The following is a 23,623-nucleotide window of genomic DNA, read 5'->3' on the forward strand; positions in this document are numbered from 1 at the left end:
TTCTGCGTCATCGTCTTCTAGCCAATGGCGCAGCGACGTCCTGAGACGACGCTCCGAAGACGTAAACCTTGCCAACATGGCGACGCTCCGAAGAGAGTACAGAGGTTTGGAGTAACGACCGCTTTCTAGCTGCGAAAAATAACCTCAACGCCGGCTAATACGATGTGGTGGGGTTAGCCGGAGCCACGACGCGCACAGCTTTTTTTAAGAACATGTTTGCAGAGGTAAGCTGGCGCCGGTGAAACTAGGGCGTGTGTCGTTACGGTAGTTTGTTTTTAAGCGGTGTATATGGCTGGTTAGCTCGGAGCGGCTAGCGCCTCGGCGTCAGTCCCCCCGCAGGTAAACACAGAGCCCGGACAGACATAGAGAGGACGGTACGCTGGGCTTCCAGAGAGGCTGTCAGCTATAAGTGGTTGTCAGCCACGGATTACACAAATAACACTGCGATAATACAAAAGGCTTAAGATATCCGTCCTGTCAACACTGCGCTGGAATTAGATGGACACAGGCATTGTCGGTAATATGCGTTTAGATTATGTTTAAGGTCCTTCTTCAGCAAATTTCTACGTTTCTACGGCTGACACAGGTGAGCTAGGCGTTAGCACTGTTGCAGTTCTTGGGAAGCTAATAAGAAAGTCAGTTTGTTGCTGAAAAACTATAATACATATGTAGTCGGGAAATTATTGTTGTTCGTTTATCTTGGGGGGAATGCTTGCATCATTGGAATCCATTAAAATGTATTTATTAGTCAAAAACAAATGGCCTAAAACAGAGAATGTCTTGAAATGTTTCAAGTGACTTGAGTGAGTTGTTGTTCAGTAAGTGTCGAGATTTTCTGCCTGACGTGTAATTACATGTGTTTTGCTGCAATTCTCACATGATCCGCACACGTTCTTTATCAGGGAGATACCAGGAAAAACAAAACACTCAGGTTATGGCATGTGCAGATATTCAAACCAATTCAGTCCTTTCTGTATGTTTATGAATAAGTTAGGTGTTAAACTTTATCTCCAAGGCTTAGATGTTGCAGACATAGTTTTGTCAGTGGCTTTTTACAGCTGGTTAAACCTCATTAAGCCGTCTTAATCAAAAGCTTGCTCGACATTGAGGCCAGTTTGCTGTCACATCAGGCCTACTTTTCAAATGGCAGGCCTGCTTTTTTCCTAATTTAAGGTTGGGTAGCCTGCTAGACAAGCTGGACACTTCCAAGGAGGAAAAGGCCTGATCAGACCTGTTTTTATGTATTCACAAGAGTGGCTGTGCCATGCAGAAGCTAAATGTGGGTGATGTGTTTAGGCAAGGGTGAGATTTTCACGGTATAAGCGTAACAAGTAAATATTCAGACATTTAGATTAAAATGTGCAACATAATCACATTTTTTTAGTTGCTTTTTTTTCTTGTTTATTGTAGCTTGCCAAATAAACTATTTAAAAAGCACAATAAAATATAGTAAGTTTAATGTCAGTAATATGCGTTTTGGTTTCCTGTCCATCCAGAATTTTTTGCAACTGAAAATCTATTTCAGATAACCCAAATTGTCTCTCTTATAAGTCAGCGAAAAAACAGTAGCCTTCTTTCAGCCAGCTGACCGGCAGCAACAAGTGGTAGAGAAATAGCTCTTTGCTCTACATTTACTTTATGTGGCCTGTCATTAGATAGACTTTAAACTACAGCAGCAAGATGATGGAAACTTTTTACAATTTTGAGACATTAACTTTTAAAACCTTAATGCCTCTTACCATATGCCAAAATAAAACTTGTCACTTGGCAAGGACACGTCAGATAAGTGCTTACAATTTGTGTCATGATGCAATTATTTTTATCTAACACATAAAAGCTATAATTTCCCGACAGCTGCTGTAACTAATTCATTATTGCAGTTATAATAAAATTATTTGTAACATTTATTTGAACAAAGCAAAAATGTAGAATTAACAACCATTACTTTTTGTAATAATTTGCAAATAAATGTTCTTGTTGTGCAGATCGCCATCGATTTTTGAAAAACATCACGGGAACGAGATAGAACAAAATGGACATGAAATATAGTTCAGAAAATATCTCGCTTTCTGTCTGTAATGCATTTACAAGTACTGGTTAAAAAAAAAACTTTCTTTCTATATAAGGAAAGAAAATGAACATATATCTTATTTAATATACATTAAATAATTTAATGTACATACACACTCATAAAAGAGTATAGGCCTCTTTTATGAGGCATATACAATTAATTTGTAATCGTTGATGTTTTTCAGCTCAAGTTAAGAAAAGATTGTGGATTAAGTATGGGGAATCTACCAGTTTTTATCACTGAAATAAAAGCTTAACTGAAAATGTGTTCCTTAGACTGACACTATAGCTTTGATGCAGACCTTAATAAGCTGTCACAGCTGACTCATTGACAGCTTCCACCTAAACCACTAAAACCACATAACTTATAACATTTAAAGCGTTGTGAAACTTTATCAAAAATTCTAACAAAATCTTTTGCATTAGTGTACTGATGGTCTGAAAGTTCTCATTTTGAGGCCCCGCGGCAAACAATGGGGTCACATAATTTATTTAAGATGTGTGTTGGTGCCACAGTGTTGTGTTTGAAGAGTTTAATGATGCTGTGAGCTTTATGAGTTTGTCTCTCCTCTGTGGTCTCTTAAAGACCCCAAACTGCCTGCTGAGGCACATAATAATAATAAAAAAACATTAATAACACCATCTTCTCTATATTTATTTATTTACATTATACCTTGGCCTAACATATTATTCCCTTACAGAAGTGCATAACCGGTATATCTATCATTCTTGTCTTTAGAATCTCCTTCCTCATGCTGAAAGCTGTGCCGTGGGCTTTCTTTTGGTCCAGACAGTCGTCAGTCTGTAACTGATGTTGTTCATTACATTGATTTATTGAGCTGCAGAACAAGAACCTGCTCCAACTAGTTTGTTTATGTGTTTTTATTTATTTAGTACATTTTCTTTCAGCTGCCTCCTGCTACTGATTGTCAACCAGACAAATGTTTGAATTCTTTTATGGCCATCTTTGCAGGTTGCTCATTTAGTTTTTAAAACCAAGTTCAGTGATATGTTTCAATGGCTAATGCGAATTGTTATTTTTTTTTACCTTCAAAAGAACCCATGCTTTTTAATTTTAAGTTAGAGCTGGATAGGAATATCTACTTGTTGTACTAGTTGTTAGCATGTATTCAATAATTTCACTTTCAAAGTCGCACGCATCGGTCTACCTGGATACATTTTTGGAGTAAAGCCAGTCTGAGTCCTGCTTTTCCTGAGGCTCTGTCATTTCTATTCTTATTCAGCGACTTAGTTGTGAAACATTTGAGGATCTGAAGATACATCTTTTGATGCACCTTCTGTTCGAGTGTGTGAGAACATTGTCTGCAATTGAGTGCTGAAGTTTATCTGTAGGTCTACCTCTGTTATAGCTTCTTAAAGCTGATTACAACTTCAACTGTTCTTGAAAGTCTTCTACTGCTTTTAGGAGTGTGGTGATTTTTGGTAATTATTCTAGAAACCTGTTTGTGATTTAAGACACGAATATTGGACATGAAACACTAGCTCCTTCAGTCTCTGCTTTGACTTATCGCAAAGGTGTTGTATTGGGTTGAGGTCAGGACTTTGTGCAAAGTTAGAAGCATTAAGTTGCCCTTAATGTTTTGCTATGGTGACATATTGAATTCCTTTTTCTGCACCTAGTAGGGTGAGTCCAACTCCTTAAAAACTGACCTACACCATAATCCTCTCTGCATCAAACTTTGCACATGACATAATAGTCAGTTAAGTGCCAAATCTCGACTCATCCAATTGATTACCAGACATGCTTAATTACCCCAGTGCAAACAACTCCACCTCACTAGTGCTTTCCACCACTGAATCCTACACTTCAGTGATGTAAGGCTTGAATGGAGACCCATACTTGGCCATTGATGCCCATTTTATGAAGCTCTGACTGGAGCATCATGGGATGCAATTTCAAACTGGTTACCATAAAAACATTGCTCTATTCACATCCAGTTAGGTAGAATCCATATCGAAATTCAGTTCATATAATTCAAATACAATTGGACCATATCATCGGATTCAAATGTAAACCATAAAAATACCTATGAGGATAAAAACATGGCTCCGGTTGCCTGAAGAGAAGCAATTCTGTGGGAGATGAAAGTGACATTCAGTGATGAATCACAGATCTACTTTTGGCGAGGAGAGGAGATGAGTTGGGGACTTTTTTTGGCGCAGGATGAATAACGCACGCAAAAAGCTGGTTAAAGGAAACATTTTCAAACACACTGATGAAGATGGGTGTTTCTTCTCCAGTAATAGCAGTCGTTGCATCAGTTGCATTTGCGTGAGTGTTGAAATAATTTTAAAAGAATAGTATGTAATTATAAAAAAATAAGTACATTTTCAGGAGTCAAATCGATTTTGCCAAAGATTAGAGTTTGTTCTACAGAAAAGATGCTTCACTTCAATGACAAGACCAGTAAACAGTCTGGACATCGACCTGTTTAAAGATTTGTGGTGGAAATTGAATAGATACTACTAGTCTATGGCAATATTCTGTGTTGCGTAGCAGATGTGTCAACAGCTACATGAGCGAATTGGAACCTGACTGACAAAGATTATTGTTAAATGTTTGGAATGTTCAAGGTATTGTTAAAAAACATCTTTAAGAGAAAACGAGTACTGATATTATGTCATTCATTTATTAGTTCTATACTTTTTCCTTTAATTTATTTTAAAATACGTCACATTTTTCCAGTGTATTATATAATGAGCTGTTAAAGAACAATGTTAAGCATGTCTAGAGTTTCATATATTTTGCCTGATGCTATACTGTTTTTTTTTTTTCTGGTCACTTTCAGATGATGAAATACCCTGCTGGAGATTATTAGCTGGCCTGTACAGAAAAAAAAGACTTTTAAAGCTGAAGAATTCAGTTAGATTTTATCAAAGCTGCTGCAAGTAAAAGTATTACAGCCCCACAGTTTAGTCATAAATGTGTTGTTCCTTTGCAATATCAGGAAATCATCTACTGTTCATGTTCAACTAAGTTTTTCACGTTGCAGATTGACAAGACATTTACAGCTAAATGGAACATTTTCAAAAAGAATTAAACATTTAAAAAGTTATCAGAATATTTGTAAAACAATTTTCAGTTTTTGTGTCAGCAGGATCGTAAAACTGTCTTGTTTTCTTTTAGAAATACACCATCATTTGGTGATTTTTTTCTTTTTTTTTTCTTTTGAGTCTATGAAGTGTTGTGAGGGTCGTTTTTGGGTCACACCAACATAAGTGTGACAGTCACCCTGTCACACTTCTTCCTCTTGAGCACTACCTGAAGCTTTTCCACAGGCAGAGCTTGGTGACATAAGACAACCTTTAACCCAATCACTGGTCAGAGTTACAGCTATTTGTAGACTCACACGAGTCGCATAAATAGAAATCCGCCATAAAATAGACAGTCTTTTACGTGTATCTATTTATGTACAAATATAAATGGATGGGTTTGAATTTACACCGCATGAATTACAAAGTAGTCCTGAGATAGTAATTAGAGCATTGGAATTCCAATAATTAGTTAATTTAAATTGTTAAATTACCACATGGTATTCATTTGCAAATGGCTGTTTTGCTTTATTCTTTTAAATTTGTAGTTACAGAAAATGACAATATTCATGACATTATTATATAAGTTAATGTAATTTTGATTTAATGATATAATGAGAATTTTTTGCAGTTATTATGAGAAACTTTGTTCATACTGCATATCTACTGCATATCTCCAATGAAATATTCTGTCGCTTTTGTGTGTGTGTGTGTTTTTAAACATGGGTTGCGTTAGGATTTGGCTTGATATTGTGTTTTGTGTGTGTGTGTGTGTGTGTGTGTGTCCTGATGGGCCCTGGGTGTTAATCTCCGGAACAGGTGCTTCATGTTTAAAACCTTGTGTAAGCTTTAATGACTCAGGAGTGTCAGCTACCGTCTCTGCCGTCAGAGTCCAGCGTCCTCGCTCAGTCTCGTCTCTCAACACGTTTCAGTGTTGATCAAAGCCACAGAGCTGATTTCTATTTGATTTTATAATTTTAAAAAAAGTGCAGAGGAAAACATGGCCAACACGTACTCAGTGTCAAGTCAATCATTTTAAATAGCACCTTTAGTTGCAATTTGAACAGAAAGTCTTTTGGGGGTTGTCTCTATCACTTTTGCACATTCATGCCTCTTCTTTATTTTTTCTAAATAATTCAAGCACAGTCAGATATGATGGAGAGCATTTGTAAATATCAATTATCAAGCTGTGTCACAGAAATTGTATCAGTTATGTCGGGAATTTGACTGGGCCATTACAACACACGAATCTGCTTTGATTTCACACATTCTGTTATTATTTTTTGTAAAACAATGCTCACATCCATATACAGAAGGAGGAAAACAGATGCTACTTTGTTGGAGAAACCCCCCAAAAATCTGGCAAACATCACCATATTTGGTCTAAGCATTTCTTTGGAATGTTGTTCACCGATAATTTGCTAGCGCTAGCTGGCTTCCTCGTGTTCTGAAAACCTTATTATTAAGGTTTTGATAGCTTCCCACAACGCTGTGGTTCTATCTGCAAAGAATCAGTCGTCAGCTTTGCTGTTTCAGGTTAATGTGGCCAACAGTTGATTTAAAGGTCTTTTTATGAAAAGGAACAGCAGATAATTGTGCTTGACTTTTTTGAATAACATTTTTCTGTATTATTTGAAGCAGACTCTTTGAATTTGGCTCCTGATTGGCTGTTCAGAAAAATCCATATGATCATGTATTTAAATAAGAAACGCGTGCCACACCGACCTCCCTCCAAGATGACCTATATTACAACTGCAGTATTTCCTTTTTGTAGGTGCTCATTGACATTGTTGGAGGACAAAACCTACCTTGTCATATCAGTGTGATATATGGATTGGTTGTGGATTGTTTTTTTTATCAGCATCCCCCAAAATTGTGTCACTCTGTGTTCGTTCGTCAAGTTTGTTGAAAATATGCCAAAATGTTGGGCTGCTGATGGTTGTTGGAACGTTATAAAGTCGTGTGAATATACGAACTAGTCAGCATCTGTCACATCTCCTGATGACAAAGCAGCATCTTTCTGCTTCCTGCATCAATTCCGGTTTTTGCTCAAACATTCTAATACTTGAAGATTAAAACAATCGGTCCTGTTATCTGTAGTATAAACATTATGTAGAAAGAAGCACAGAATGTAGTTGACACAGGAACAAACAGTGGCGTATCGCTGTGCTGTTTTATTTAGTCTAATTATAATAAATGACGATGAACAATAATCATTCTCAGTGGATTCCTGTTAGATTTGTAGCGATAAAGGACAGAGTTGAAGAGCTTGCTTTTAGTACCACCTCCTGTTGGCTTATGTGTCGGTTTAAAAAAATGTCAGATTAAGATACTGAACTTTGAAAATATAGATCAGTACAGAAAGTGCTGCTAAACATCTACTAAACGTTCATCTCACATAATACTCTGTTACAACATACCATTGTACGCTGCTCAGTCCTCTCCACCTTCTCTTTGTTGTGGCCCATACGTGTACTGCTGCACCTCCTCATGTGTTCATACGGCAGTAATAGATTTCTCTCCAGTCTGACTTGGAGAAAATCAATGCTGTGCTTCTCCTCTTAAAACTTTATGGCAGAAAGCCCTTTGGGTGGAAGTGTTTACAGCTGTTTTTTTCCCCACTTTGCCGCTACCCCTGTTGGTGATCATAAGCACTTGTTTATCTATTTCTGTGTCCTTCTCAAATGTTTGTTTACTTGTTCTTAAACTAATATTCTAGCTAGCATCAAAATATTTTTCTTTGCTACAAAATAACGCAAGATATTGAAAAGAGGTTCATAGTATTTAGATGAGGCCTTTGAATGTAGAGATGTGACTTTTTTGCCCAAATAAATTGCACACATAGACATATTTGACTCTAATTTTATGGCTATTGCCTATTCAATCACTTTGACCAATGGATCCATCGAGAACAATTATGTAAAAGTGAAGTCTGAGTCAATGGTTGCTTTTGCTTTCATAGACTGCTGAAGCCCTTAATGCTACATATCTCATGTCTGAAAGGCCTTTTGTTTTATAAAGGGACTTGGCATCCAGCTGAAATGTGGATTTCAGGCTTGCTTAACCTCCTTGACCACTCCCAGAAGGGAAGTATTATTGTGGATGTGCTGCTTGGACAAGAGAGAGATATTTTTATTTTATTCTTGTAGTTTTCCCTTTCCATTGAGGTTCATCTTACAAGTTCATTTGGTTTTTTTCTAAATGGCGCCAACAGTGTGGCTAACAATGTGGGGTAGCTTGCTCATGTCTTCATTTCAGGACCCTGCGCTCTGTTTAAGATGATCAAAGTTTGTTGCAAGTTATAAATGCTTCAAATAGCATTGCATTGCGTTACTTGAGACATAATTGTAATGTCTTTGGTCAGTCTTATTTCTCTTCCCAGCTTTGTTCTCTGTGACTTTATGACTTGTGATGCAGCCAGTAGTCTTAACGAGTTTAAACACAAAGTTTTGACTCATCTCATTTTTATTCCAGTCTTTTTGTACAAAACAAAAGAAATTTATGTCCAAAATTGTTGAATTTCCAGTAAAATATCTTGACTTGGGTGCTGTGGTGGTGCTGGGGCAAAGCACGATCCACGTATTGAGGCCTTAGTCCTCGTGGCAGTGACAGGTTTGATTCCGGGCCTGGCAACATTTACTGATGTCTTCCCCCTCTCTGATTTTCCTGTTTCCTGTCAAACTACTTTCAAATAAAGGCCACCTTAGCCAACAAAACCTCTAATAAAAAAAACAAATATCTTGACATCCAGCAGCACTCTCTTCTGTTAATTTATGTTGTGAAATTTATTATATGCCTAGTAAATACATTCCAATCCAGATCACCCTGTTTCTAAAGAATGTAGTATTCCTTCAGGACGGAGATATTTTCAGCCATAGTGCATAGCAGCAATTTATCTGGCCCGTGGTTCTAAATGTGACACAGTTGGCAGCTCATATTATGTGTGTCATTCGACGGGCCATAGCTGACTTCCAGAACAATGGGTCAGTGGCCTGAGGAAGCTGCGTGTACTCCTGTAGGGTCCATCAGCCTAGCTTCTTATCTAGAAAATGTAGGTCAGGTGAAGATCATCGCCACTGATCGTCATGTCGGGCAGTGACTCTGTGTGGCTTCACACTCAGACAGAGAGAGAAAGTCTTTGCAGGTTAAAATTTTACAGGTATTTTACGTTCCGGCGAGTCAACGCGAGTCCAATCAAGTGTCCGTCCTTTAGGTCACAGGATAAAGGATATATAACAATATCCTGTGATCACGTGTCTCCCAAGGTTAACTTAACAAAACAAAAAAAAGCAGCTATGTTTACTGGTGTCAAAGTTTTGTTTCATGTGCTAGGTACTCCAACAATCCCAAGGAGTGATATCCTTGAGCAAGTGGAAAAGATATTGGTTAAAAACCAGAACTTTGTTTCCTGGAATGACAATAACAGGAAAACCATTGGAAGTCACACACCTAATCACATGTTGTTGTTGTTGTTGTTTTGTTTTTTTTGTCTGCTGCTCCCTAACAGTACAAACAATACAAATTCTCATACACAGTAAATAGAAATATAAACTTTTTGTCACCTTTTTCTTGATAAGTTTAAATATTTGTTGAGGTATTCAGAAAGTGTCTGCAGCTTACTTTGATCCCAATCAAACAAGAGAAGACTTGTCTGCTCGAAAACCGTCTCGTTTTAATAAACAGAACAAGGTCAGCGATCATATCATCCAGGAGATAGATTGAAATATGTTGACATCAAATGTTTTGAGATTTTCTGCTAAATTAGAAAAGGTGCAAATCAATTCTAAACATTACATAGCATTTGTGTGAAACAAATGCTATGCCTAAGAAAGTATGCATGAATGAGTCATCAGTTATTGAAGGAAATTGAGTAAAAGTCACATTTTCCTTCCACAGAAAAAACAACTTAAGCAATTATGTTGGGTCATATGATTGTTGAAGATATAACTTCAAAACTTTTTCCTCTATAAGCACAATACTTCAAAACAATATTTGGTGTCAGTCAATTCCTTCAGCGAGTCATGATTGGTTTGAATGTTCACTCTTTTATATGAAGCTGTGAAGACTGGATTAAACAGGGGTGTCCAGAATGTGATTGGAAACAGCCTGATTTAGTTTCTTGCCTATTTAAGCACAAGCAAGTGGAACGTATTAATATTTTTTGTTCCTTTCTGTCTTCTAGGCCAGTCTGTCCATCTGGGGATGGGGGGGTCTTGGAGTTGTGCTGTTCTTTGTAACCTTTGGACCTTTTGCCATATTCTACCTGGCCTTCTATATCTTTTGCTTCATTGGAGGGTGAGTTACGTGACCTGAATTCTGCTTTTAAACTTGGCAGAAAGTCTCCCTAACATGTTTTTCTTTTTTTTTTTTTTTTTTTTTTTGCCTCTGTTGATTTCTGTTTTTCAGTGGCTTTGCAGTCACTTTGCTTTATGGAAAGATAAACTCAGAGAAACACCTGGAAAAATGCGAACACTCTTATTTGCCACCCACACAAATTGGTATACCCAAGGTAAGAACATACCATAAACACACCCGCATGCATATTTTAACCTCTCCTGAACAAACACATCAATCACTCATTAATCAAATTGTTTTGCTGATAAGGCAGGCTGGCCACTTACTTCCTCTCACCTCTCTCGTTTTGGCTTGCTGACTCTTTCAGACACTGGATGACATGAAACTGGAGGTAAAGCCAATAAAGATTGACAGGAGACTGACTGGATCCAGTTTCATTGATGAGCCACTACAACAGGTGTGTTGTATTCTTTCTTTGTAATTCCAGCACCACATCCTGTTAATTTGGCACTTGTTTTGTTTCCTCTTTATGCTTTTTCGCAATAACAGTAATGAAACCCGTAACTGTGAGAGCGACAATAGACTGAGGAGTCGTACGGACGGATGATAAACGCCACAGGGCGTTGTTGGGGAAAGCTTTCACACCCGTTGTTTAAATCAAATCTGAACTTGTTTAAAGGCCTCGGGAGAAGGGGCGTGGCCATCAAACAATGTCAAAGAAAAAATTATCTTTATTGTTATTTGTCTTTCAGTAATATTTAAGTTAGTATTCTGAAGCCCTGAGGTCAACACTTGGCCTTTTCCATCTTTGTGCTTTGAAGGGAGTGTTGAATTTAACTAAGAACTGGACTAAGTGAGCACACCCATACAAATACTGAACCACGAACAGGCGGGGGGTCCATTGTCTCGTCTTGATGAGCAAAGTGAGCAGTTTGTTTAAAAAAACCTAAGCAGGAAATGTTGCCTATCTAACTTCAAAATAAGAGTCTCAAACACGCATAAGAGGATTTCAGGATGAAATCACACTGCTTCTTATTTGTGACATAACAATCTCTTACGCTTTACCAGACAAAGTCTAATAAAAGTATATGTGTAAAACTAATGATAAGAACGACAAACTAAAGTAGTTGAATTCATAACTCATAGTGATGCAGCTGCAGCCTGACGAGATAGCTTACATTAGATGAGCATTCATTTGATTTTGGGGACAAAAAGGTTTACATGAATATGCAAACTGCAGAAAGATTCAAAGTTGGGATTTAACTCAGGACGTACTTGCTTTTTCTTAAAATCATTGTTAGCATCTTATTCAGTATATTAGGAAAAGAGCTGATCCTATTAAAACATGATGAAAAGGGGAAGTGGAGCATTCAGTTTTGTTTTACTAAAGCAATTAGTAACATGTGCCTCCAGCAAAAAGTAATGACTGTTGCACTGCTGACGCATTTTTAGTCTGCTGGTGATTACCTTTGTAAATATAGCAGTGCAGATGGGAAAACTGAACTAAGCAGTTTCTGTTTGGTCATTTTCTCACTTCTTTTCGCTTTTGTATACTGTCGTGTGGTTGTAATACTTGGATTTTGGAAACAAAATTACAGCATGTTGTCCTCAGTCTGTCTCTGACAAGTGCAGACACAGCAGTTAGTGATGGTCAGATGACAATGACTGGACTATCAATGTATCGCTGGGCCCTCCTCCTCCTCTCCCCTGGGAATGCATGCCTGGCATTTCAGCTGCATGTGAACCTTGAGTTAAATGCAGCCAACTGCATGCATGTAAATGCAGTTATCTATTTTGTCACTTTTTTTATAAAGCGCACTTTCTGTGAGAAATCCCGCCCTCTCTGTGCTTCAAAGAGTTGTTAAGTTGGCCATAATTACCAAGTTGTCTAGTCAATCTGCTTAATACCTTTTTAGTTTATGTAAGAGTCTTCTAAAGATAGCATAAACAGAATTAATATATAAATGAATGGTATTGGTATCTGTGTGCACCTCTTGAATCCTCCATTTTTTATTTATTTTTTGTTTGTTTTGTAGGTGATCCAGTTTGCGCTGAGGGACTATATCCAGTACTGGTATTACACTCTGAGTGAAGACGAGTCCTTTTTGCTTGAGATCAGACAAACTCTACAGAATGCCCTCATCCAGTTCTCCACGCGGTATATGGTGCACGTTTGCTGTCTTTCTTAAGGCTGTATTTAAAAATGGTATTTAACATACCTGTGTCTTTTGTATCTGAAGGTCCAAAGAGGTGGACTGGCAGCCTTACTTCACCACCCGCCTGGTGGACGACTTCGCCACCCATTTACGTGTCTTTAGAAAAGCCCAGGATCGCCTCGCCGACAGAGAGGACAAGCAGAGTACGGACACACGATCATACCGACTTCCTGTTTTACTCATTTACTGTGTCTACAGTGGCCTGCCAAATGTATTCGCACCCTTTTAACCTTTCCCTTTTTCAAAACTTTATACATAATTGGGAAGTAGAAAGAAAATGGGCTTTTATTTCTCAATAAATACAAATCTGAAAAGTGTTTCTTCTATTTGATGCAAGTGATCGTCAGTTTTTAAGTGAAGCTACAGATTCTCGATTTGATTTTGTTATGGACTTTGACTAGATCATTCTAATGCACCAATGCAATACATATGCAAGGCACTGTTAATATAAGAAGAATCCAAGAGGCGAATTTAGTGGTTAGTAATAAGAAGAACCTCTTCACAGGAGACATAACGGATGAGCTGGTTGACTCATTTTTTGAGGCTGAAGTGGAGATGGAAAGAAAAATTTGTAGAGACGTAGTTTGCACATCCCACCGCGATGAAGAAGGTAAGCGAACTTAAGCCAAACTCTCTCTGAAGGAGTTTTGTCACTGATTATGAATCAATTTCAGGGTTTAATGGCTTTATTTAACATTTTGTGTGTGTGTGTACGTTTTCAGGTTTTCTTCGAGACTTGTGTGAGTTGCTTCTGTATTTGTTACTACCTCCTGGAGATTTCCACAACAAAAGCATGAGATACTTCCTGAGGGTGAGTTTACACGTGGATGTTATCTAGTCTTAAATGCAAATTGAAGAGAAGAAAGGCAAAATTGTAGTCACAGATCGAATCAGCAACTTGTGCTGGTCATGCTGAATAAGGTGTGATTCTATAATGTCTGTGCGGTGGCACTTTTGTAGTGTCATTTCCTGATTATTCAAGAAAATCCTCTCTTATTTAGGAGGTGCTAGCATACGGAGTGCTACTTCCTCTGATCAATCAGCTGAGTGACCCGGACTATATTAACCAGTTTGTCATCTGGATGGTGAGCACACAAACCAAGACACAATCTGAAAACCAGTTTAATTTAGTGCTTCAATCGGAATAAATCCCTTGATGTAACATTTCTGCTTCTAGATTCGGGACTCAAGCTGCAACTATGAAGCCTTCATGAACATCTTGAAGTTGACAGACAAGCCGGCCGAGCTGGAAGCTGTTAAAGACAAGGTGCTGGAGGAGCTGCTGTATCTCCGCTCACTGGACACAGCTGGAGATGGTGGGTTCTCAAGAGACTCCTGATTAACTCGTCACACCAATTAAGCGAACAAATGAATAAAAATAATGTTGGCTAAGTTACATCGGTTGCTTGGTTCTTCTGTTTCTTCCTCTTTAGACATCAATGTGATCAAAAACCAGATTAACAGTCTTCTGTTTGTGAAGAAGGTGTGTGAGACCAGGATCCAGAGACTACAGTCCGGAAAGGTGGGAAACTGCACCACAGATTCATCTACATCCAGTACTTTGCAAAAGTGTTCACACCCCTTAAATATTTGCGCATATTTTCACATTACAACGGCAAACATCAGTGGAAAGTATGTAATTCTGAAGTGGGAGAAAAATTAACATCCATTAGTCATGCTTTCAACAAATCTGGCCTTGATAGAAGTCAGAAGATGTCAGAATTTGCAGCTTGCCACAAGCTTTGCCTGGAACACAGCAAACCTGTAGTAGAAGCTGCTTCAATCAAAGTAGACCAAAGTTGAACTTTTTACTCAAAACTACCACTACACTTCATCCTAAAGTTAGGGACGGGAATTTATTGTATTGTTTACCATTTATCGTGATAAATTTCTTGTCATGAAAAGAATTTTTATTTATGGTTGTCACCATAAATTCCAAGTAATGTTTGTATTTTCGGAGTTGTCAGTTTTACCATTTTCTCCACTGTGTGTTCAATGAAAACATCAATAAATATAAATACATTTCATAATATGAGTATATGCAGCGAATGTGTGCAGGTTAGTTGTGCAAGTCACACTTATTCATTTGACTGGTGTCTCAATGAGGATATTACAAATGGGAATGTTTTTCAAGAGTAGTACCGTATTTTTCGGAATATAAACTGCTACTTTTTTCCCACACTTTGAACCATGCGGCTTGTGGTCCGGTGCGGCTTTTCTGTGGATTTCTGTGGATTTTTCTTTAACTTAGCAGGAAGTGAATCGCTGGAAGTCAAAATTAGGAATCACAAAAGAAAGCGCTAGTTTTCATTTAGAACAAGCGCATGCTAGCAGCAGGCACGACGGAGGAATGTTTTCAAACTCATACCCCCTCATCATGGAAACAACAGGAAGAAGTTCATATGATGCAGCTTTTAAGTTGAAGGCTATCGATCTGGTAGTACAGATCGATAGCCACTGCACGTAAGCTCGGCACGAATGAATCCATGGTTCGGCGTTGGAGAGGCCGAATCAACGCCGTCCTTAATAGCAGATTTATTAAGGACGCAGCCCTCTGTGGAAAACTGAGAGCGGCGGAGATATCAGCGGTTTATAGCCCGGTGCAGTTTATATATGTACTTTTCCAGTTTAAAAAAAAAAAAACTTTGTGGGTGCAGCTTATAGTGAGGTGCTCTCTATAGTCCGGAAAATACGGTATTTATGTTTGCGAGGCTACACAACAGAAATAGTTCTTATTGTCACCTTCATCGTTATCACAATAACACCAAAAATATTGTGATAAAACTTTAAGTCCAAGTCACCCAGCCCTAACCTGAACACATACTATACCCAGAGTGAAACATGGGGAGGCAGGTTCATGGTATAGTGATGTTTTTCTTCAGCTAAATACAAGGCAATCTGCTGAAAAAGAAGCATTTTTATTCTACTTCATAGTAACACACTACTTTGTGTCTATCAAATTAAGTTTCTGTAAAATTCATTAAGGTTTGTGGTTGTAATGTGGCAATGTGAATAACTTAAGAGTATGAAATAACGTTTTGCTGTTGTATTTTGGTCTCTATGTACTGTAGTGTGCGTCATCAGTTTTGCTCATCCTGTCTCTCTCTCATGTAGGAGGTCGATGCCTTGAAGCTGGCAGCCAGTTTTGGCAAGCTGTGCGTTATCCCACTGGATCACATCCTCGTCCACAACATAGCGCTGCAGTTCTTCATGGGTAACTGCATCACTCAGTCGCTAATGTTCACTGTGGTTAATCCAGAACACTTCTGATAATCATCCTTATAATCCTTGATTTATCCCAGTTTTTAATGTCGTAAGTCCAGCCTGCTCCCTCCTGACCTCACCACAGACGTTAAGAGCTTACACCGCTTACAGATCAGATTACGATCACATGTCCATGTGTGCAGGGAGTCGAGCCAAGTCTCATTAGATCTCGTTTGGAGCAGAGTCACAGACCAAAACACGGCAGCTAAATGTGTTGCTGTGATACTCATGTTAAGGCACTATTGTAATTGAAGATCAATCGCAGAACCGCGCCATTCAGACAAAGCTATACCCGTCCTTTCACGCAGACTTCATGCAGGCAGCGGGGGCTCAGGCGGAGCTGTTCTTTTGGCTCACTGTGGAGGGATACAGGGTGACGGCTCAGCAGCAGCTGGAGGCGATGCAGAGCTGGCAGAAAGATGGCAAGAAGCAGCCGGGGGCCACCAAGGGCCTGCTGAAGGCGGCTGCACTGGGGGTCTATGAGCAGTACCTTTCTGACAAGGTAGGAAGTACATGCATATTTCATGCATGTTTTCGCCACGTCAAGCATTTTCTATTGGCTTCATCTAAAAAATAGAAAGAGGAACACATTTTGAACTCATTGTTCTGATTTTAATAAAACATAATCTGCTCCAACAGGCGTCTCCCAGGGTACAGGTGGACAAGGAGTTGGTAACAAATCTGGGAGAGAAGCTGCAGAAAGAAGACCCCACGCCTGAAATATTTGATGAAGTTCAGAGAAAAGTACTGAAGTGTTGCATCTTATTTCCACAGGCTGGCTTTTACAACCGTCTTCCACCTGCTAACATTTTGTCGGCCACGCCACAGGTCTATGAAATGATGCTACGTGATGAGCGCTTCTACCCGTCCTTCAAGCAGAGTCCCCTGTACGTCCGCATGCTGGCAGAGCTGGACATGCTGAAAGAGCCAAGTTACAGAGGATCTGATGATGGTGATGGAGAGTCCTTCAACGGCTCGCCTACAGGAAGCCTAAACCTGGTAAGTAGCATGATTCCCCTTCTGTTTGGGTTTCATTTTAATTGGTAATGTTAGAGGTTAAATAAATTTTGAATTAGATAGTCCAAAAATGAAAAAAAATTAAGGAAAAATATTTGACTCTGTGCTTTTGTTTTATCCATGTGATTTTTCAGTTATGCATTCATAATCAAGATACATCAATAAGGTTGTAATTATTATCAAAAAATAAATATCCTTTTCAATGGAAGATCCTGTGACTAACTAAGTGAACTGATCTGACAGCTGAGAAGGGAAATCACACTTTTATTGTACAGGTTGTCCACATTTAGTCTTAAATTCATGTATCTAAAATTAAGGGATTAAAATGTCTTCAATTAACTTAATGCAATTTGGCCTCACAGGTCTTAAATTTTGTCTTGACAGGAGTATCAAGACAAATATGTGGCCTTTAATATGTTAATCACAGGTCTTAAATTTTGTCTTGACAGGAGTATTAAATCTCATATTCTATGTAATATTTTTTGCGGCACTTTTCTGTTAGGCTAAAGTTTGAGTCACACTCCGATATCTTCATTGCGTTTTTGTCTGAGACTCTAGACAGTTGAAGTAACTCAATGCTAACATACTCTTGGTAGCTAGCCAGCTTTTTTTGCATCTATCCTGGGTAAGTGGAACTCGCACATTTTTGATTTAGGCTTTAAATTTAATTCATAATGGTCGTTAGAAGTCTTAAATTTGAGTTGATGAAACTTGCAGGAAACTCTATTGTATGCATCATCGCCCATTAAAAAGAGTGACAACCAAATCCAGATGTTTAATTTATTTAAGAATCACTCAATAGATGTGCTCTTTTTTATTGCTGTAGTTGATAGAGATGAACATGGAGTTTTGTTTTTGTTGGTTTGTTGCTCTGGTAGTTTACTGTATAATGACATGTGTATGATTTCAGTCACTGGATGACCTCAGCAACTCCTGCCATGATGAATTCCTGCAGCTACATGCCTTCATATCTGACACGGGTATGTCCGCTAACTTCTCGTAATGCAGCTTTGTTGTTCTTGGAGTTGATGTTACTTTGAAGCAGTTTTGGAAATACGCATTTTCGACGACTGAGGAATAAAACTTGAGTGTGGATGTTTTCAGATGCATCTTATCTTTCATGCAGAATGATGTGTGACTGTCCAGTTGAACCCTCTAAGCTCCTTCCTAGTTTCTCCTTGCATTTTCTCTAAACATTTCACCTCCAAGTTCTGTTCTTCTCCATGTTTATCTCACTTTATGCTGTGCCAGTATTCTTTATTTCTCTCATTCCATTACCTTCAATGGGTTTTTTTTGTTCTTCCCCTTTTTCCTTCCTTCTCTCTCCATTACTTTTTCTCCACACATTTTTCTCTTCTTTCTTTCGCCTGCTTTCCTCTCCCACTTTTTACACCTTTTTTTTTGCCCACTACTTTCTCTTCCTTTCATCAACCCTGCCTTCATCTTCCAACTCCTCTTATTTGGGATGTTTTCCCGGACGGAGTAGCTGATTCTTTTCTTCCTGGCTTCTGGGGTGCCGCAGGGGTTTGCAACGATCATGGTAAGACCTACGCACTTTACGCCATCACCGTGATAAGACGCAACCCAGACGGCAGCGAGGACTCCTGGAAGACATACCGCCGCTACTCAGACTTCCATGACTTCCATATGAGAATAACAGAGCAGGTGATTAAAATGGATCACTGCAGTGTTTCAAATGTTCAACTGCAACCTTTAAACTTTTTATTTTCTTTACACAAATGTGGTGAATGGTGTTTTAGTTTGAGAACCTGACGTCGATCCTCAAGCTTCCAGGAAAGAAAACCTTCAACAATATGGACAGAGACTTCTTGGAGAAGAGAAAAAAAGACCTCAATGCTTACCTTCAGGTAATTATTAGGGGTCCTGTGCCGTTTGGAAAAGTCTGGAAATAGAGGATAGTATTTTCCAGATGTGTCTAAGTATGAAAAAGAAAATAAGAGAATGAAAAGTGTTTCTTATTCCTAATTTTAAATTTTTGTCCATACTATTTCCTTTCCTTTTTTGTTCAATGCCTCAGTTTCTTTCTTCTGTTCTACACCTGTCCTTTCCTTCCCTCTATCCTTCCCTCCTTGTATCCTACTTCCCTCACACGTCAATTTGTTCCTCATGTTCTTCCCTCCATTTTTTTCTTCTTGTGACCTCCCTTCCTTCCATATCTACTTCCTACTCATCCAACCAAATTTTGAAAAATTTGACACTTTTATTTTAAAAATATATAGGAACTCTGAATTGCGGACTATGTCAGTACTCTTTAGTTTCTATTTATATTGTCGTGTGTAAAGGGGTGTTTCTGTGTGTGTGTTTCAGTTGCTGCTAAACGCAGAGATGGTGAAGGCCTGTCCAACTTTGATTCCCTACGTCTATGACTTCCTAGAAAACAAGGCCTACAGCAAGGGCAAAGGAGAGTTTGCACGAAAGGTCTCTACAATTTTTCACATGAAAATGATTTCTTCTGTGTTATTTAATCTCAAAAACATTGTGCATTGTCTGGCTCTCTAACACTAAATGTAAGTGTTGTGTTTTTGGTGATTCGTCTTCAGATAGACACATTTGTGAATCCTTTGCGGAGCTCCATGAGGAACATGTCCAATGCAGTGAAATCCCTGCCAGACAGCCTGGCTGAGGGAATGAATAAAGTCTCTGACAACATGGGCCGCATGTCAGAAAGACTTGGTCAGGACATCAAACAGAACATATTTAAGGTCAGTAAGAGGCTTATTAAGTAAAATATATCATCTGTTCTTATTTTTTAAGTTTCCAAAGGTGTTAAATTTGTTTTAAAAAAGGAAGGAATATAAGCAAAAGGGAGTGACAGTAGTTAACTTCCTTTTCCTGTGGTGAGCCTAGTCTGCCTGTATTTTACCACTAGTGACAAAAACTATCCTTCAAAATCCTGGAAAACTGGCAACTTTTGGGTATGTTTTGACTCCTGCTCCTGTTCTGACCAGCATTGTTACTGTGAAGTGTGCTTATTTTCTCTCCAAAAGTCTATTGCTAGAATGACTCTATGTTACTCGTACCTGACTGCCTTATCTGTAATCTAGCTGTAAAAAACATTATTTTGAAGACAACACCACTGAAACTCTGTAATTCCGTCCACTGTTGGTTTTCTCACAATGTCACTTAGTTTTCTAACCTTAGCCTTTTTTCTTTTTTAAAGGTGCCTCCACTTCTTCCAAAATCCGACATCGACCCAGAACACTGTCGCGTCTCTGCTCAGCTGGACGACAATGTGAGTCTGCAGCTGCTCCGTTTCTATTTGACCCTGGGTTTTTTTTGTTTTTTTTTAAGATTTCAGTTAAAACAGTAAGAGCTTTCCCCCGCCTGTCCAGGTGGACGATAACATCCCTCTGCGAGTCATGCTGCTCCTAATGGACGAGGTGTTTGATCTCAAAGAGAAAAACCAGTGGCTGCGCAGGAACATTAAGAACCTGCTGCAGCAGCTCATCAGAGCCACTTACGGCGACACGATCAACAGGTCAGAGATTCGCCCAACCTTCAAAGAAATGATAAGACATAATCTACTCCCTAAAGAGTCCAATTGTAACACCTTTTCTTTTGTTTGTGAAGGAAAATTGTGGATCATGTCGACTATATGACCTCTCCAGAACAGGTGGCGGAATATGTGAAAAAGTTCAGGTAGCCGTTTTATTCCTGATTTGTCTGATTTTTTTTAAGAGGAATTTTGGGTAACTGAGTGTTTCCCTACCTGCTCAGGGATTCCTACTGGCCTAATGGGATTCTAGCTGAGACCCCACCGCGCCGGGACAAGTGCATCCGCATGAGGACACGAGTCGCTGCCAAGACCAGCCTGCTTGGCATCATGCCAGGTGAACACTACAAATCAATTTTCACGCTCTTCTGATTTCCTCTTCATATATAGTACCTTGTAAAAAAAATAATAATAATATTAACACCCTAGTGTCAAGCCTCTACCGTCACCCTTTGGGTCTCAGCCCATCGCTGACGACCACAGCGTATCTCTTTTTTTGCCCTCAGACGAGCTGAAGCACATCATCGGAGCGGACACCACCAGGAAGGGCATCCTCCGCGTCTTCGACATGTTTCAGTACCAGCCCATGAACCGGCGCCTAGTCTACGTGTTCCTGGAGGGCTTCCTGGAGACCATGTTCCCCCAGTACAAATTCCCCGAGCTGTTCGTCAAGCTGCACTCCCGTTCGCCGCGCATTCAAAGATACAGCCAGAAACTCCAGTGCTCCTCGCTGAAGAGGTGACAGGAAAGCACGGGCGGCGTCGGGACACGGGCCGGCGACAGACGCGCAGAGACTCCAGAGCCGGAAATGAGGGTGTGTGTGAGTGAGTGAGTGTGTGGTGAGGAAGGGAGGTGTTACGCGTGTGATCGCTATTCTTCACCTGCCCTCACACACTCCTATCGTGGGGGGAAAACACTCCTGATCGTTTCCGCTGACACGGAAACCGATGAATGAGCAGCTCTGAAAGACACGTTCTAACACAAATTATATCATTTGCACCAAGAGGCTGAACATGACAGTCTTCTCTTTTAGTTTCTATATCTTTTTCTTGGTTTTTGGGTTTTTTTTTTTTTTTTTTTTTGGACTTTTTACTTTTGTTAAGCTTTACGTTAGCCAGCCAATGCTGCTTTCTTGTGGTTTAGATGAGCAGATTATAAAATACTGCAATGTTTTTAGACTACAGGACTTAATAGTGCAGACCCACACCTTGCCTTACTTTCCCGCTTCAGTCCTCTTATGTTGTGGAGCCACAGAGCTGTAATCATGCATACCACCACGCAGTCGACACATGAGCTGCAGAAGCACATATTCTTGTTTTCACTCCAGCCAAGCAAATGTCAGAAGCACTGGGTTAAACGGGCGCAGTCCTGCAAATGTGAGCGAACAAGAAAGAGTCAGAACGTTTTGCTCGCTTTTTTTTTTTTCTTCCCTGCCATTAGTTTTCCTTCTCTCCACGGATGGGCCACATCCCCTCTAATGCAACTGTCATAGCCTGTGACAACCAAAGCTCATGCTGTTTGTTTGTTTGTGTGTGTGTGTGTGTGTGTGTGTGTGTGTGCTCGCTTCTTACTGCTGATCATGCAAAGAAAGAAACCTTTAACAAGCTAAAAGGTGAGGGGAATGTATGTTCTGGTCGACGTAGGTTTCTGCGTAAGTGTGTGTGTGTTGAGCTGAAAGACGCACCCGTCTTCAGTCAGAAACTGTGCCAGTGTGAGCGAGTGAACCAGCCTTAAATCCATATATATATACATACACAGTGTACACTGACCAAGAGATGCACGGCAGAGGGAGCTCTCCGTCACGCGATCGGACTTTATGAGAAAATCAAAAGGAGAGACGGAGATATTATCACTTTTATTCTGAGAGGAAAAAAAAAAAATCTTTTGATTTGGTGCAATATATTTTTGTGTAATGCATGTGCATTTTGATTCACGGTGTACTGAAAATGGTCATTCGTAATCTTTTTATTAGGAGAAATCATCAAGACGTCGTCTTAACCCCGACAACTTAACATTCCGTTGTTGTAAAATGTTTATTTTACAGACTTGTTTTATAAGTCTGAGGTTTTTGTTTTGTTTTTTAAGTGTGCAGAATATGTCCACATATCCCATGCTCGCTATCACAGAGTATCTGCCGTGGGTATCGATAAAGTTAGTAATCAGTGATCGATCAGCTCCTGCACTACAGCTAGTTCAGAGGTGGTCTCGAACTGCTTCTTTTTAACCTCCTAAATGGTGTTTCATGCGTACAAGACTGTCATGCTGAGCGCAGAGATCTTCTGACCCGACTGCCTCCACTGCCTGTTTTGTGTGAAGCCCCTCCCGCCAACCCGCTAAAATCAGGTCCAGCAAAATCACAGAAGAGACTGTGGCCAATAGAATCATTGCTAATTAGCACTCACTGTAGCAACTGTGGAAGACCGGGCAAGCCCCGGTGGACTCTGATTGGCTGGAGCAAGAAGGATGTGAGGCGTCTCTTCAAGGGAGGGGGATGTCACCTTTAGCTTTCTGCTCAACTCTCCATGCAGGAAGTGTTTATTTTTTTGTTGTTTTTTTTTAACCCACAGCATATATGAATCTATGATACAGGAAATGAGTGCATATCTGTGTACATTATGTGTTAATAGTGTGCCTAAATGTACTGTCAACTCTATTTTCATATTTTTCTTTATCCAAGAAGAAAAGAAAAAATCCATCGGAACGTCATGATCATTTTACGTGACTCAAAAGCGCTTTGGGATTTTAGGGAGATTTTTGGCATCGTACTCAAAAACTTCTCCTGGTGAGCGCTTGTGCTCAGATCAGTATAACACTAATAAAAGGTAACTCAGACTAAAGGAGCCATATTTCCTTTTGTCTTCAGTGTGTTTACTTTCATTTGTAAAACGCTGCGGACGCTGTGCATCGTTTGTGTCACATAGTTCTTTATGAAACATAAGAAATCCCTTGTTGAATTAAAAGTAGTGCTTTATGGGGTATCTGAACATTTAATTAACAGATCATCTGGGGGGAAAAGCATTGAATCTTATCACCAATGCTTTCTTTGGAGTAGTTTGAGCAGTTAAATGCCCACCCTCAGGAGAGACTCATCGATTCCCTGCATTATACTGTAAGGAGCATGCCTTCAGATTTCAATAATAAATACATTAATAGCTGATTTAGTCTTATTTTGCTGTCCAGTTGGTGGCTCAAT

General features: G+C 39.4%; 1 protein-coding gene across 2 annotated transcripts; it reads left to right on the plus strand.

The window, feature by feature from the left end:
• Positions 1 to 46: 46 nt before the first annotated feature.
• Positions 47 to 23,276, plus strand: snx13 (sorting nexin 13). Of its 2 annotated transcripts, none has more exons than XM_032580980.1 (25): positions 47 to 224; positions 10,307 to 10,419; positions 10,531 to 10,633; positions 10,787 to 10,876; positions 12,456 to 12,577; positions 12,660 to 12,778; positions 13,141 to 13,245; positions 13,358 to 13,446; positions 13,637 to 13,720; positions 13,813 to 13,951; positions 14,069 to 14,157; positions 15,750 to 15,849; positions 16,208 to 16,401; positions 16,539 to 16,643; positions 16,728 to 16,898; positions 17,827 to 17,896; positions 18,403 to 18,581; positions 18,677 to 18,784; positions 19,245 to 19,355; positions 19,478 to 19,639; positions 20,098 to 20,169; positions 20,270 to 20,415; positions 20,508 to 20,576; positions 20,655 to 20,767; positions 20,937 to 23,276. In XM_032580980.1, the coding sequence occupies exons 1-25, from the start codon at positions 213 to 215 to the stop codon at positions 21,170 to 21,172; spliced, it is 2,901 nt and encodes a 966-aa protein (XP_032436871.1). In that variant the 5' UTR covers positions 47 to 212; the 3' UTR covers positions 21,173 to 23,276. The 2 variants fall into 2 exon arrangements, with proteins under 2 accessions (XP_032436871.1, XP_032436872.1); XM_032580981.1 differs by having other exon boundaries at positions 18,439 to 18,581.
• Positions 23,277 to 23,623: the final 347 nt, after the last annotated feature.

Source organism: Xiphophorus hellerii, chromosome 13 (assembly GCF_003331165.1).
Source record: "Xiphophorus hellerii strain 12219 chromosome 13, Xiphophorus_hellerii-4.1, whole genome shotgun sequence".
NCBI lineage: Eukaryota > Metazoa > Chordata > Actinopteri > Cyprinodontiformes > Poeciliidae > Xiphophorus > Xiphophorus hellerii.